The sequence below is a fragment of the Phaethon aethereus genome, assembly GCF_964289735.1.
Source record: "Phaethon aethereus genome assembly, chromosome: 14".
NCBI lineage: Eukaryota > Metazoa > Chordata > Aves > Phaethontiformes > Phaethontidae > Phaethon > Phaethon aethereus.
The window spans coordinates 21,123,179-21,139,357 of NC_138590.1; the positions used below are offsets into that span (position 1 = coordinate 21,123,179).

Sequence of the window (16,179 nt, forward strand, 5' to 3'; positions counted from 1 at the left end):
CAGTAGTGCTGGAGCTCGGTACTGAGCAAGCGCATGGCTTCTCAGGGAGCGAAGCGGGTGCTGCTGGCGGCTCCTGCAGAAGCATCTTCCTCCAGATTGAGGAGGTGTTCTTAGGTCTGGTTTTGTATTGCCGCTGGTGCCACGGTGCTTCCAGCAGTGTTGCAGGTATGCAGTTTTTATCCTGTGGAATGTGTGTGTGTGTATATATATATATATATATATATATATATATATATGCGCATATGTGATTTGTGCAGAAACTCTGAAATACCCTTACTTTATAGACTTCTGTAGTAATGTCTGGGAATTGTTTGATTTTTAACAAATATTTCTAATGACATGGCTTAGAAAGCTTCATATTTTTGGTACTGCATGCATGTTTTAAGGTGTTCTGAAACAACATTCTTAATTTTACAATGAATAAACGGTTTGCTTAGCATTTTGTTCAGCTACTTTAAGAAAAAGTGATAGTGCTGTAGATATAAAGCAACTTCCCACTGGCACTAACCAATTGTTGTCTAATCTCTGCTTACTATCTTAATCTCTCTGTTGAGATAGTAAAGAAAAAAGCCTATAAAGCCTTTTATGTTTATATGTTAATACTGTGAAGAACTAAAATTATCAGTGGGCAAGGGTGCAGAATGTTGGTTCTGATCTTCATTTCAGTCTTGCATTCTGTAACAAAACCGGGATGTGACAGTTCTCTGGAAAGCCAGAGTTTGTTCGCCTGTCCATCTGCTTGCTTCCTGTACGAACCTCACTGTTTTGTAGCTAAACTGCTTTTCGTGGTTTTCTTTTTTTTTAAAGGGATGAGGAGGGGAGATAAATAGCAAAAAATGAATGCCCAGCCCTTCTTCTAGGTTTTGGGGGTTTTTTAGTTCACGTCCAAAGAGACAGATTTTGTTTGTGGGCCAGCAGGGTTTGGGATGCTGTGAAGGCAGCATGATTTGCCTTGCGTGTGGAGTCCCTAGGGTCACTCCTTGGCACTCAGCGAGTAAGGCAAACAAGGCCCTCGCCTCTCTGCTTCGGAGAGATGGAGGCTTAAATGCCAAGCCAGACTTCTAAGGCAAAAAGTGGTAGAAATAAAAAGGAGGAAATACCTATGACCCGAAGAGCAGCAGGAACAGGAAGATCATCTACCCCAGAAACAAAAGAGATGTAATAAAGGCACAGCAGTTGATCTTGCAGCTGCTGGTTCTGGGAGTGTGGATGGAAATGTGTTGCTAGTTGTCTTGAGATTAAAAAAAAAAAAATATTATTGATTCTCATCCCTTTGTGATGGCTGTTGTTATGGACAGAGTACTGATGTGCCATTTCCAATTGAAAAAGTAGACTAAAACATTTCCTTAAACTTTTATATGTATGTCCATATCCATCTTAAATGTAATTTACATAATTACCATATGTGGGTAATTCTTTATTAGTTAGATCCATCTTAAGACATTGCTGTTTATCAGTATTTATCTCTGTTCATTGTACACTTGGAGGATGAATCCCTAAATACTTGGATTTGTCTAGAACCCTGTTTAAAACTGCGTAGCTGCCGTAGTATTAATATGCGAAACACCCTAATGTAGAATCAGTAACTTGTTACTTTGAGATATATATATGAAAGCTCAAAAAAGAAGCTTAAATTGGAGTAAAATAATAAAAACTGTATTGCTGAATCATTCTTCAAAGAATTTAGTTCATCTTAAATGTCGCAGATCTTCTTCATGTATCTGCTTTAGCAAAATTGTCCTAAGGGGAGGTGAATTGTAGATGCAGTTATGTCTAAATTCAGAGTTTTAGTGATTTCTCTAAATTGTAATGGTATGTAGTATTAATATGCTTCCCTCTGTTGGAGGTAAGTTGACTCCTTTTTTCATAAGAGCAAACTGTTGGGTATCAAAGTATCTTTCTCAAGTATTGTCTTTCTGTTGCCATCTGTAAAACAGATCAAAATGGACTTCTTTGAACTACTAGCTAATCACCACCTGGACAGTCAGTCTCGCTGGAGCAAAGTGAAGGACAAAGTAGAGACTGACCCCCGTTACAAAGCAGTGGATAGCTCTTCACAGCGGGAAGACCTTTTCAAACAGTACATCGAAAAAATAGCTAAGGTATGCATGTGACATTTGGAAGTATAACTTTGAATGTTCTGCTGGTCACATCTCTGTTAATGTGTGAAGTAACTAACTAGAAGATAAACTAATGTGCTTTAGTTCCACACTAAAGAGAATTCTATAATATGGTTATTTGTAGAAGTACCCCAGAATAACAGTTTGAAACTTAGTATTATCCCTGATGGCAGTGTTGCTGCAGACGTTCATGGTACGCGTATGCATGCGTGCATACACACACATGGTATTCGGGAGAATTTATCCAGCAGAGCAAGAAAGGCAGACTCCTGTAAAGCCATTGGTTGTAAAAATGTCTGTAAAACTTAAAAAAATACAGACACCACATTGATTGCTTCCTACCAGGATGGGCAGTTTCCTTTGCTGTGACTTTTTGTATCAGCTAAGCTTCTTTCGGGAATGTAGATGGTTCATACACAGTTCCTTCATTGGTTCTTCTCTCTTAATCCAATATTCCTACCTTTCTCTGCCAGGCAAATAATGGTTGAGAATATAAAACTGGGCTAACAAATAGTGATACCACTCTCCCCCGTCACCCCATTATTCAGAGTTTGTCACCGTACACAAACAACATGTTCCTGAGAGTAGTCATTCTGTGATCAGCATTATGACCAAACTTCTCTTCGCCCCGTGTAAACTCTGTAGTGCTTCAACATAGCTGTTGAGGCAAAATGTTGTAATCAATAGATCTCAGATAACTTTGAACTATTTTGTTCTAAGGTGCCTTTAGTTTGACAACCCTTTAATTTACTTACCTGTCTAATGAAAATATGAAAGATGTTCTGTTGTTTTTACTGAGAAAAGTTTGTTCCTATGTTTCAGAATTTAGATTCTGAAAAAGAAAAGGAGCTGGAAAGACAAGCTCGCATTGAGGCAAGTTTGCGTGAACGAGAAAGGGAAGTCCAGAAAGCTCGTTCGGAGCAAACCAAGGAAATTGATAGAGAACGTGAGCAGCACAAACGGGAAGAAGCTATACAAAACTTCAAAGCGCTTCTGTCTGACATGGTGAGATATGGATAGGCTTTCTCAGCTTGTCAGTGCATTCTTCTTCTAATTGTTGCACCATGTAAAAGCTTTTTGGCATTTGTAGTTAAGTTTTTATAGAAATAGAATCCTGTCATCTTCCCCCCACTGCCCTCCATTCCCTGTTGGGAGTTTTGCCTTGTTTGGAAGAGAATGCTTTGCATTTAGGCTTTATGTTCTGGCATCTTGCCCAGGAAGTTAGTGGGTAGCATTATTCCTGCTGTGTTTCTCTGGAGTCTCATGGGTGATGGCAGGTTTTCAGTCATGCTACTGTAAACTTCTGTATGTCTGTTGGAAAATGAGGTATTGTTGAGCATCAGGAATAGTCCCCTTATTTTTGCGTTGTCTCTCTTCATGCTCCAGACACAGTGCCCTTAACTGTTTCTCTGCTATGTTGTATGTTTACTTTGTTCTTCTGGTCAAGCTAATCTGTGAGAGAGCAGTTCCTGTAAGGCAAATAACCTACTAAAAGGACAGGATTAGCAAAATGAGTTTTCACCAGTATGCATACTATGCCTTTGCTTCCTGGCGTAAAATACAAAATCCAAACATGTTACTAGTGCTTGGTTCCACATTTCATCACTGAAATCTTTGTAAGGGGCAGGGTATAAACAGCTCATCACTCTGGTCTTGTGGTATAGCTAGTAACATAAAGCAACAGCTCCTCGAAGGTGCTCTCTGGGCTAGAACAAAGGCACTGCAAAGCTCCTAGTGGCTCTTTGGAAATAATTATCTCTGAGACTGCCTTTCCATACCACTTACAGTTAATATAGGATATTATGCACAGAGGAGGAGGTTGTTGGTTTCTTTCTTTTTTTTGAGAGAATACTCAGCCAGGTCAGTGGGGTATCTCCATCTGCATTTGAACTGATGCAAAGTAATTCCTTCTGCCCCTGCCTGTTTAGTATTTGTGGGGAAGCTACTACAGTCTGTTGCTTAAAGGCTGTTTTGTTTTTTTCATCTTTTAATTTGAACCTTAATTTAGAACAAGAGAAATAAAAAAACTAAGCAGTATATAAGAAATATCAGTGAACTGCAGAAAAAGATGGTTTAAAAAAACCAATCATCTTTTGTCTCAGGTGCGTTCTTCAGATGTGTCGTGGTCTGATACCAGAAGGACTCTCCGCAAAGATCATCGATGGGAATCTGGCTCCTTGCTAGAAAGAGAAGAAAAAGAGAAGCTCTTTAATGAACACATTGAAGCACTTACCAAAAAGAAGAGGGAACACTTCAGGCAACTTCTGGATGAAACTTCAGCAGTAAGAGCGTTATATATTCAAACTTCAAATCTTTGCCAGCCCGTTGTGATTTATCTTTTTCTGGTTTTCTGTCACACAGGCTGATTTGTTTGCTTTTATTTCCAGGGCACCTTTGCTTCACTACTATGTTTCTTCTTCATAACAAAATTTGTGCATTGTTTCCTTACCTGTTAATCTTGAGTGTTATTTTGTTTTAACACACAGTTCATTTACATTTAAACTTCTAATCAGTGATCTTTTTATTTCCTGCAGGGTGTTACATTTCTTCAACACGGAGTTATTTGATACTCTTTACTATATAGCATCTTGCTCTTTCAGATATACAGTGTTTGTCTTAATGAATATCAGTATATAATCATACCAAGTTTATCTGTTTTGATGTTCTCCTGCTTTATCTTGTGCTACTGAATCTGAACTTCTGTTCTGTGTAATGCTATGGAAATCTATCACCTATTGTGTGTACTGTGGGGCTTTAATGAGTCTTGCTCTTCTTTAGTTATGTGCCAACTTCAGTCAGCTTTCTTTTAACCCGAAGATGTTTACCTCATTTTTTAATGCATTAGTTAAAAGTACTTAGCACATTAGGCAGATTTTTAGTGTGATAGAATAAAATGACAGACATGCAACTCTGAAGCAAGTTTTCTGTAGGTAATTTTTAACAACACATTCATATACATAAATACATACTGGAAAAAGACTTTGGGATGTAAATGATGTTTGTGAGGCCTTTGATCTGAAAATCCCATCTCAAAATACTAAAGAAAAGTAAATATATAAAATCAACTAATTAAAAATACAAATGTACGACACTTAAAAATACAGCAACAACTTTGTCAGTGGTCTTGAGATATTTAAAATCTTCAGATGTAGTAATATTTACATTCTCTATTCTTAAAATCTTATTTTCTTTTAACTATTTTTGCTTCTTTTGAAAGATAACTTTAACATCAACATGGAAAGAAGTGAAAAAAATCATTAAAGAAGATCCAAGGTGCATTAAATTTTCTTCAAGTGACAGGGTAAGTACTTTGCATCACTGTTGCTAAGTTTCAGTATAATGCAGGATAGAGAGTAAGTTAATGGGTGCTGAAGTGGTTTCTGCTTTATGTGAACAGAAGGATTATTGTTTAAGATTTTTTGTAAATTAAAAATGTAAAAGATAACGAAAAATATAATTTACATGTAATTATTGCTTATGTTCAGTATGTTAAGTAGCATGGAGAACTTAATCTGCATTCAGTGTTTTGAACTTACCTTTTTTCTTTCAGAAAAAACAAAGGGAGTTTGAGGAGTACATTAGAGACAAATACATTACTGCCAAAGCTGACTTCCGAACACTGTTGAAAGAGACCAAATTTATAACATACAGGTGTGTAGCATATGTCAACAAAGGACTAGTCTTTTTGTTATGCTTTTCCATATAAATGGCAACAAACTGATGTCTGTTTCTTCTCCTAGCGTAAGTTGATGTCTAAGTTACATTTTCACAACCTTTCATAACTTGTCAGAAAAAAAGTTTACAGCAGCTAGAGACCTCTTTTTGCTTTATTTTGACATTTCTGCTGCTGACTAACAAGTAATGAAAATCAAACCAACACAGGTGTGAGGTTCTCTTTCGCTTCGGCATAGTGTTCTGTGAGTAGTACTCTGAGCTGTCAGGCCTGAAAATCATTTTGTGCTGAAGGGCCTTCTTTCATGTTTGTATTAGTCCTTGGTTTAGACTCAGGAGGGATCAACACTGAAGTGAGGACTCTGTTTCAGGACTTTGGAGTAGACAGCAAAGAAATATTGGCTCCACTGAAATTTTATTTAAAAAAACAAAAATAATTTGCCTGATTTCTGCTGGAGAATTTCATTGAAAGGGTGTGTCTTACAGGTGGGTAGATTTACAAAGCAGTTGACTTTTTCACTCAGTTTCAGGGGTTGGTAAGGCAGATACAGAAACTTAGGTATGGCTCAAAAGAAGTTTCCTATCAGAAACATGAGTTCACTTAAAAAGCAGAAGATGAAATTAAGTTCTTTGGATCCTAACGAATTGCATAGTTCCTTTGCAGTCAGCACTGTAGTGTTTTGGAGTTCTGGTTTCAGGTGGTGCTGCTGTCAGTGAGCTGAATGACAGTGCTCTAAGATGGTGTGTGGACACAGTTAATCAGTCAAGCTGGACCGTAGCTGAGAATTACACATCCAAATTCTAAATTGCCTCATTTAGGAGCTGAATTTAAAACTATATGATTTTTTTTTTTTTTTTTTTGTTCCCTCTGGGTTTTAGCATTTGTATAGTTCACATAGTGCTATACAAGGTCATTGCAGCCAGACATGAGTCTTCCATGGTCCTTAATTAATGTACCACAAATGTAGCAACAAGACTTTATTTCCTGTGTGTAAAGTACTGTTGGTGTGCCTAGTCCTAACATAAAGCAGAATCTTTTTAGCTAAGATACCTAGGTCTCTGCACCCTTTCCCTGCTTTGCCTTTCCATTGACTCTGCCTGTGCTTTCTTATGGAGAGGGCAACTTCTACGAGCTCAGAGCTTGTAGCAGCCACCACTGGGAGCAGGGTGGGTTCCCGGCGTGTTCTGTGCGTCCTGGGACACTCTCAAGTGGTGATTCTTATGCTTGCTCTCAGATCCAAAAAGTTGATCCAGGAGTCAGATCAACATCTGAAAGATGTAGAGAAGATACTACAAAACGACAAGCGATATCTGGTACTTGACTGCGTACCGGAAGAGAGACGCAAACTCATTGTGTCCTACGTAGATGACCTGGACCGTCGAGGCCCGCCTCCACCACCCACAGCTTCAGAGCCTACAAGACGAACAACGAAATAGTTATGAAATACTCTTAAGCCAAGGGTATCTCTTAAATCAAAAAGCTTGCATGAGCCATCTGTCAGGTTTATACATATACATTACCGTGAATATATTGCAAAACCATCTGAGGAGCAGAGGAAGAAGCAGCATTTGTGAACATAAAATGGTCTCTGAGAGGGGGAAACCACCAACAAAACCCCCACGTTAAAGATATTTATGAGTTTCTTTGGGGTATGACTGACAAAAATCCGAACATGTGGGCTGTGTTCGGTAACTTCAGATCTCAGAGCAATGCAGTATCTGTATATGAGGTGTGGATGTCTGATATTTGGAGGCGTTCTGCTCAGCAGTGTCATACATGTGAGTCTTAAGGATGATCACGCTTGTGGTTTGAACTTGTACTACGTGTGTGCCACCAGCTTCCTAATGGTTACCCACGGTCCCTGGCTGAGGAGGTGAAATGCTGTCTGATAGCTTAAATTATTGATTACTGAAGACCGCGTTCTGGAAACGCAAGTCCCAATTCTCTGCTTGCTTTCACCCTTGTAAATGGAACTAAATCTATTAAAGCCAGAGTTAGAGAGGAGAATTAGGACTAAGAGACCAAATTAAATTTGTTCACAGGTCTGCTTTGTTCCTTACCCTATCCATGAATTAGAAGCAAAATCAGGTTGCTCTGCCCAAGTGAAGATTTGTCGAATAATTTTTACTCGAAGTTGGAAACACTTGGTAAATAACAGTGGTTACTGGAGCAGAACAGGACGGTTGTATAAACACATTTTTATTTACGATAAAGTGATCTTTACATACTTCTGGATTAGACTGTGGATTTCCCCTCTGGGCAATTCTTGTAAACTATACTCCTGTTTTGAATGTTAAACTTGTGTTTCTAAAGTTTAATTTTGAAACGTTGGGATTGTTCAGTTTATGTATTTGAACTACAATAAACCAACCCTTTTTATATATGGATTGTACAGGCCTAATACCAGTTTTTGTTGGATTTTGTTGGACTTGTGAATTTACGAGTAAAAGCAAACAACTGAAGTCATATTGCCTTAATTCTTGGCTGTGTTTGGCAAAACAGTACCTGTGGCACTGTGCAACATCAGATTAAACTTCAGCAGCAGCATTCAGGTCTGCATACATGCAATGGGGTGCCGAGCAAAATTATTTTCTAGTTTAGTTCTTTAGTCTTTTTGCTTAAATATGAGATGGTAAGGATGGCAGTGTCAAAGTACTTCCTTCTGTTTCTACTGTATCTGACATGGATCTCTTCCTCTGAGCTGAGGGGTGGGGAAGGATTGATTCTTCCCTGAGAAATTGATTTTTTTTCATTTTTTTTTTTCTTTAGCAATTACTGTTTTGTTGGCCAGCCATTGGGACTTGCAGTCCAAGCACCAAGACGGAAGGTTGTTCACAAAGATTTAGACAGCTTGGGAGGGTTTTGTACTGCTGACATCTGAAACATGGCACTTGTAATAAGAATGTATTCCCTTGCAAACAGAACAGCAAGAGTGATTTTAATTTTAAATTTCTTTAAAAAAATCTTCATTTTTATGAACAAACTAAGAGTCTACTAAGCCACAGCATGGGAAGGTTCGAAGTCGAAGGATGACTCCAGCAGGCAGCGGCGATGTGAACAGACAGGTCAGCTCATTTTGGTGCTCAGCTGCCAATGGCACAAGAGCCCTCTGAACCCCTGGGTGTGGGGTGGGCACCCGGGGACCCTGCAGCCGTCCCTGCACGTGGCGCGGCCTGTCTGTGCCCGCCAGCCCAGGCTGTGCCCTCGTGTCTCCTCAGGTGCCCTCTGGGCCAGGACACCGTGTCCATGGCTGCGTCTGGCACGTGGAAGGTGTCCAGTGTAGGACATGGGTGGTGGGAATTGCGGCAACGCACTGGCTCACTGTGAGTGCACAACGTAGCCGCACTCTGCCATAAATGAATTTCTTTTCACTCAGCTTAACACGTCCCTGCAGGAAGCCATGCATTTTTTATGCCTGTTTCAAAATATGGTTAACTTGTTCATTAAATGAATAAGATTTCTATTAATTTTAATTTATCTTGTTTATGGAGACCAGATGTTCATTAACATTTATTTATCCGCTTATTCTGCGGATAAAGCAATTATGCCTAACGTATCGAGCCCGTGGGGGGCGGGTACTGCCGCTGCAGCCGCAGCGATGCTGGAGGATGTGCTGGTGATGCACGACATCGTGGAGCTGGTCCCCCGCCCCTGCAGCACCTTGGGCATGGTCCCCTGTGTCCCCCAGGGGCAGGGGCAGTCCGTGGGGTCCTCAGCCAGAGAGAAGGTTGTGTATAAGGGATGCTGACCGCTTTTCCAGCACCTTTGCCATTGCAGCCGGGCAGCTCCCCTGGCCTGGCCCTGCTGTCCGGCTGCTGCTGTGCCTGAGTGCTCACAACAGCCCGGCAGGGCAGGAGTTAAATCTAAGCAAGCTTAAGAAAGGGAAAGAAACTTGAATTTTGAAAAGCCAGACACATTCCTGGAGTAAGGAGCTGCAGTCTGTCACCAGCGAGAGCGGCAGTCCCAGTTTCTTCTGGGGCCGTGTCACCGTTTCCGGCCGCTGAGCAGAGGCCTGGTGCCGCTCAGTGGCTGCTGCTTCAGTCTCCTGCTTCGGGAGCCGGTGCCGAACCCAAGGCTTCCCGCGGATCTCAGCCGGATTTGCAAACAGCACTGAGTGGTGCCCCGTCGCCCTGCTCCTTCCCCAGACCCAGGGCTGGCAGCACCGGGGGGCCCTCGACGGCTGCCGCAGCTCCAGGGCTGTGCCACCTGCGCAGCCGACACAACCCGTGCCTCATGGCTCCTGGGGACGTTCCCGGCCCTTGGGGACATCGCCAGCCGGTGCCTACCATGCCCTGGGACGCGGTGCCCGACGGCCCTGAGGGTGGCCAGGCCACCAGCTCTGTATCCCTGCTCTCCGCCCACACCGCGTCCCGCTGCCCCCGGGGCCGCGGTAGTCGTGGCAGGGCACCCAAATGCTGCCGCTGTTTGCAACAGTAAGCGGGTCTCATCAGCAGCGCGATTCCTTCTCGCTTTCTTCACGCTCATTCCACGAGCTTCAGAAAGGAGTTATTTTCCCGTGTGCGACGGGATGCTGCCGGCCTGCGGCGGGTGCAGCCGTGCACGCCGGGTGAGCGAGTGCCTTCGCGGCGGCGTTTCGCGCTCATTCCCTGCTGAACGAGCTGTGCTCAGGCACCCGGCCCAGCACGAGCCGAGGCGTGCGGGAGCAAGCCAGGGATTCACAGTGAAGAAAGCGATGGTGAAATAGGCCTTTCCAGAAAGGTGGGAAGAAAAGACTATTTACTACGAGCTTTGTGATTCCGCTTTGATGCCACGGCGCACCGTGCTGCGGGAGGGTGGCTGTCGCTGAGCAATGACTGTGGTCGGTGGCCAATGACAGTCACAGGAGACTGATGTTACCACATCTCATCTTCACTTGCGGGAGCGAATAAGAGCTTCCAGTCCCAAATATTCTGTTTAAAATTTAATTTTGAGCTGATATGCACTGTGTTTTCTAATAATATTTCACTGATGCCATTGCTTCCTTGGTGCAGGCGTGCCAGCAGCAGCCGGGGGTGCTGGGCAGCACAGAGGGGTGAGCGTGGCCGGCGGGGACGGGACCCAGTTCGGACGCGGCCCCGAGCCCGCAGCAATGCAGGCGAGCGCTGTGACGGGGAAGGGAGGGCGCGTTCAGTGGGGCTCTGACACAGGACCTTTTGAGAGCCGTGCCGAAGGACTTCAGGCGCTTGAAGGACTTGGGGGACTCCAGCTATTGCGAACAGAAGCATCAGGGATGTGGTGCAGGACCCGCCATGCCCCTCATGGGAGCCCGGCACCTTCGTGCCTTGCAGAGCAGCCAGTCTGAGCTTTGATCGCAGCCCTTGAAGGGGCCAAAGCCAGGCTTACCCCGCCCCACCAGTGCCTTCGGCCCAAACCACAAACTGGCGCAGTGGGTTTGGCACAACCTTTTAACATGCTCAGAACCGTTTTGGGTGTCCCCTCCCACCCCTCGTAACCCCATGGGTGGCAGCACGGCCTCAGCCGTGGCTGGTCCTTCCATGACATGAACCTACAGCACCGCACACCTAACTCATTTTTTACAGAAGGAAAGAGAAATGCGGCCATTTTAAATGTCAAAAGCCTTGCTGGAAATTCAGAAGAGCTCTCTGAGCGTCCGGGACTTACCCAGGGGCTCTTTGGGAGCAGACGCCCGGGGTGCCGCCCCAGCTGCCCCGCTTGGACGTGTGCTGCACACCGGGGAGTAAACCCGGGGCTTGAGTCTGTGCACGTTCTAGTAGATTAAGGTCACGCAGTTAATGTGAAGGTAAATGAGTGCCTGTTTGAATAACGTTTCCTTGACAGTGTAATCCATGCCCTGCAGCTTCTAATTAGGTGCCACTGTTTAAATTCATCACCGAGAACAGCAGAGAATTAGCACATGGACTGCCGAGGAACTGACAGTTTGTTTTAGTGCTTTATCAGATAACGAGATTTGTCCTGCTGAAGAGGGTGAGCTGTTGGACACTCCCAGGGATTTACCATCAACAACAGCCCTCCCGTCTTGGCCTCGTGTGCCCCTTCCCACCCGGCGCGGCACGCAGGGCTGGTGCTGCACGGCACGGCCCAGGCAGAACGGGGCTCACCGTCGCCGTGCCCGTGCTCGCTCCGTGCCATGCACGGTGCATCAGACCTTTGCACGGGTCAGGGCAGAGCATGGTGATAACCGCTGACCTGCGGCTCACCTGGGCAAGCTGCTGCTGCATCAGGTCCTGCTCTAGGTCTGTTGTAAAGCCAACTCAGCTTCCAGGAGCGATTTCAAATGGGCAATAAAACCAGGTCCTTCCTGAACGTACCGCAGGACCCACTCTTCCCCGCGCCAGGCGGCGGCGGGTGAGACCCGGCCTCGGTCTCCGTGGCGGGTGGGAGCCGTCGGCGCGGGGGCCGGGTGCTGCTCTTCAGCCACCGCGATGCCGGCAGCGATCCGCAGCGTCTCACCCGCACCCTGGCCGGGCAGGGAGGAAGGCCCAGCCCCACCTTGTACCGCTGACCTGTCGGCTTCAGCTGAAACGCTGCTCAAGGCCAGGAGGATGCTAGGATCAGTAAATATATATTTTTAATGAGCTATTTTTATACACATGACCCTTTTTATATATATAAATATAGATTTTATATATCTTATATACAATGTTTGTATAAATAAATAACTATATAAATATTTGTATATATTTATTTATTGCCAAGCCCGTGTGTGGAGCTAAAGCTGTGTTTCATTTCCATGAGATACCGTGTTTGATCAGACTGCTGAGGGTGAGGGCTCAACCATCCACCCAGAGCAGCTCCTTTATGGGCACAAACCCACGCAGCCACTCGCGATCCGTTCCTGCAAACGTCGTGCAGAGGGGAGTCCAGCTCCCGCCAGCCAGCGGGCTCTGGCTTGTGGCAGAGAGACCCTGGATAAATGGAAGTGCTCATCCCCGCCTGGCTCTGCCAGCCCCTGATACCAGGTGGAGTTTTGACGGGGTCCGACTCGCTCCCCAGGCGCGGTCACTGCACAGAAGGGTCCGGGAGCTCCGTTTTCCAGAAGCCAGACTGCAGGGCACGAGTAATAGCCCTTGTCACTGCACATAGCCCTGTTACTGGAGGTATTTAGTGCTGAGGCTGGCCTGTGGGGCTAATATCTGGGATGTGATAATGTTGCTCCCTGCATGAATGAGCAGGACATCGATTGCGGGCCGCCAGCCTGCCCTCAGACACCGCGTGCACCGGGCAGCATCCTGCAGGCAGCATCAACCAACGCAGCTCGTGCGGCACGCACGCTGCCCCTTGATACAGCACCCCTGAGTACTCTAACAGCCCCTCTACGGCTGCAGAAAGCATTCGGGATTGCAGCTGGACGGCTTTCTGCCGGCGAACATCAAGGGCCGGCTGAAGTGCCACGCTGGGTGACTGCTTCCCCGCCCGACGCAGGGCTCACGGGGGCTGAATATAACCAGGTCCCTGGTTAACGGGCGTCTCCCCTCCTCAGTGCCCCTCAAGGTCGCTGTCGCTTTTGCCTTGCTGCCACAGGCTGCAAATCACCAGCAGGGACTGTTTTAAAAGAAAGCAACACCCCAAGCCTATCCACCCCACTGCACTTAGCTAAGCTGTGAAGAGGGAATTAATTAATGCCTCCCCGGCACCCTGAGCGCGCGGTGGGGGTTGTGCCGATGGCAGCTGCCACACCAGGAGGTCCTCCGGGACGAAGCGCAGGCGCGGCCAGCCATGGTGGCTCCTCCCCAGCACCGGCACCAGCCGGGGCACGCACCCTGCTCCCTCGCTTCTCCCCGGCATCTTTGGGAGCTGCCGTGCTCCGCTGCAGGGTAACGCGGCGCGTGTGCAGCAATGAGGCAACGGTACCTTCTCCTCGTGGGAAAGGCCACCGACCGGGCTGTGAGCAGGGCTCTGCGTGTGCGGCTGCAGCGGGGGGAACAAACCACCCACAACAGATGGATGCAACGCCGAACATCCCTCCTTGCGGACGGTCACTGAGCGCTTCGTAGACGTGATTTCGGGTCAGTGCGGCGCAGGATGCTGTTGGACAGCGCGGTTTCCAAGAGCAGACGTTCTTCCTGGCCGAGGCTGGTGACGGTGGCTCTGGCAGGGCTGCGCGCTCCGGGGTGCTGCAGCCCACGCCATGCCCAGCCCTGTGCCAGCAGCAGCACTAAGCCTCCCCACCCACGCACAAATGTGTCCCGAGCGGGAGAGGGCCATGGGTGACAGAGCCGTGGGGACACCTGCCTTCCGCGAGTCCTTAAGCCACTGGGCAAGGAGGGGACGTTCCACATTATGCACCCCTGGCTTTCCATACCCCCTCCCACGTGCTGCCGGTGGCAGATGCGGGACTGGCGGGACGTTCGCTCAGCCCCACCACAGCCCCCTGCACCCAAGGATCGACCCTCGCCAGGGTGCGCCCCGCTGGAAGGGGAGGCTGCATTCCCACTCACCAGTCCCCAAACCATCCTCTGCCCCAGTGTCCCGTACCCTCAGCAGGGAGGCAGAGTCTCTGGGACCCCCCCAGCCGTCCCCCATCAGCACAGACCTGGCAGACAACTTCTGGCCAGGGACCTTCTTCAGACACCGGCTGGGTGCCACCGAGCTACCGTCCCCCAGCAGGCGCGAGGCACAAGAAGCAGCGACCACACACAGACACAGTTGGGACAACTTTACTTCTGATACCAGAGTGCAGGCTTTCTTTACAGGAACAAAAAAAGAACATTTTTTTAAAAAATGCTTCATTTACTCTTGCAATTTTTTTTTTTACCATTTCATTTTGTAAAAAAAACGTTACTCCTGAAAGCCATCACTTGTAATAAACTTATAAGCCAGTGCACTTTGTTTTTTCCCTCGTGATCACGCCTCTGGAGGCAACAAGCTCTCCCCACTGCGGCCCTGCGCAGGCGCGCGAGGCGGGGACGTGTCCCAGCAGGTCAGCACCCCGAGGCGCCGTCGCAGGGGCCGGGGCAGCGGCTTCCCCCGGCCCGGGGCACAGCCAGGGGTCCCCACTGCTGAGCAGCTCCTGGCTTTCCGTGCGGTCCCTGCGCTCCTTGAGCATGCGGCAGTTCGTCCCCTTCGTTGGGCGTAAGAGCCGGAGGCCACCGCGGGACGCGCTGGGAAGCCTCACGGTGCCTCGCAGCGGGGCTGTCCCAGGAGGGCACTTTGCCCTTCGAGAGTCGTGCGAACGTCCCCGCAAGGATGCGGGTGCTGGTGGGATGCCCGCTGCCCCGGCAGAATGGATGCACAGCAGCGTCTCCCTTACGGAGCCACTTCTACAGTGACAGTGTTGAATTTTTAAATTTACTTTTTTTATTCACTTGCTTTTTGTTGCAGGAGCAGTTTTCAGATTGACTGAAAATTCAGTAGTTCTTTTTTTTTGAAATTGAACAGTTGCTCAAGTAAAAGAGGGACCTGAACAACCTTTAGAGTAGAAAGGGGCAGCCTTGCCATGCAAAAAGGAAGAGTTATTGTGGTTTATTATTATTATCATCGTTATTATTATTATAATGTAGGACCACAGACAGCCTCTCTCTGAAGCAGTCAGGTGCTAACAGCAATATATGGTTGGATTCTTTTTTAGAAGGTCATAAATTAGCAACTTATACTTTATCTTTAAAAAAATTCAATAAATAAATAAATTAATTAAAACCGAAAGAGAGAGTGAGTCACAACATGCAAGAGCTTACAACAGAACAAGTAAAAATGACCAAAGCAAAAGACAAGAAATGCAGAAGAAAAGCCCAGGTTCAATTTGGTTTGCAATCAACGCAGTTTGGAAGCATCATTTATAAAGGTATTTCATATACCAAAAAAGGCACCACAGTATCTACAAAGCCAAATCCTCAGGAGAGTTTCTGTGGGGAGGGGGGAAGGTGGCAGCTTGGCTAGAGCAGACACGTCTCGGTGCGCAGCAGAACCCCCCCTTTAAGCTTGTCCACTGCAAATATGAACTTTTCCATTTTACGTTTGGTTTTGCTGTCTCTGTTGGTAAAGACACAAAATAATAATAATAAAAAGACAAATGTGAAAAATGGCAAAGGGCACGATGTTCTGGTCTTGCAACGTAACAGGTGGAATATTCCCAGGATCAAGTTTAAGACAATCAGAGCGGGGCTGCCGTAACTAGAAGTCCCCACGGGCACACGGCGTGCGCTCCCGCACGCACCGCACGCCTCCCGCCCCTTCTCCTCCACAGCCGACTGCCGACGGCCCGCGCTACGGCATCGCCACGCTCGTCCATCGGCAGGCAGCTGCAGCCATCCCCATGCTGCCTGGGAACACCGGGACCCCGATCACGCCTCCCCACCCGCCCCATGCTACGCCTTAGCTCTCGGTGCGTACAAAGAGAAATCCGGTGTCTGCCGGGCGTGCCCGCCGCTGCCCCGGGCGCCGGGGGGGCAGGAGCGCTCGCCCCGG

General features: G+C 47.0%; 1 protein-coding gene across 3 annotated transcripts in view; it reads left to right on the forward strand.

The window, feature by feature from the left end:
- TCERG1 (transcription elongation regulator 1) overlaps positions 1-7,296 on the forward strand; it is a 32,595-nt gene extending 25,299 nt beyond the window's left edge. For all 3 annotated transcript variants that reach the window (XM_082006264.1, XM_082006263.1, XM_082006265.1), the window contains exons 15-20: positions 1,938-2,102; positions 2,943-3,125; positions 4,223-4,402; positions 5,338-5,421; positions 5,671-5,771; positions 7,028-7,296. In XM_082006264.1, the coding sequence (XP_081862390.1) occupies positions 1,938-2,102; positions 2,943-3,125; positions 4,223-4,402; positions 5,338-5,421; positions 5,671-5,771; positions 7,028-7,229 (915 nt within the window). In that variant the 3' untranslated portion in view covers positions 7,230-7,296. The remainder of the gene's footprint in view (positions 1-1,937; positions 2,103-2,942; positions 3,126-4,222; positions 4,403-5,337; positions 5,422-5,670; positions 5,772-7,027) is intronic.
- Positions 7,297-16,179: the final 8,883 nt, after the last annotated feature.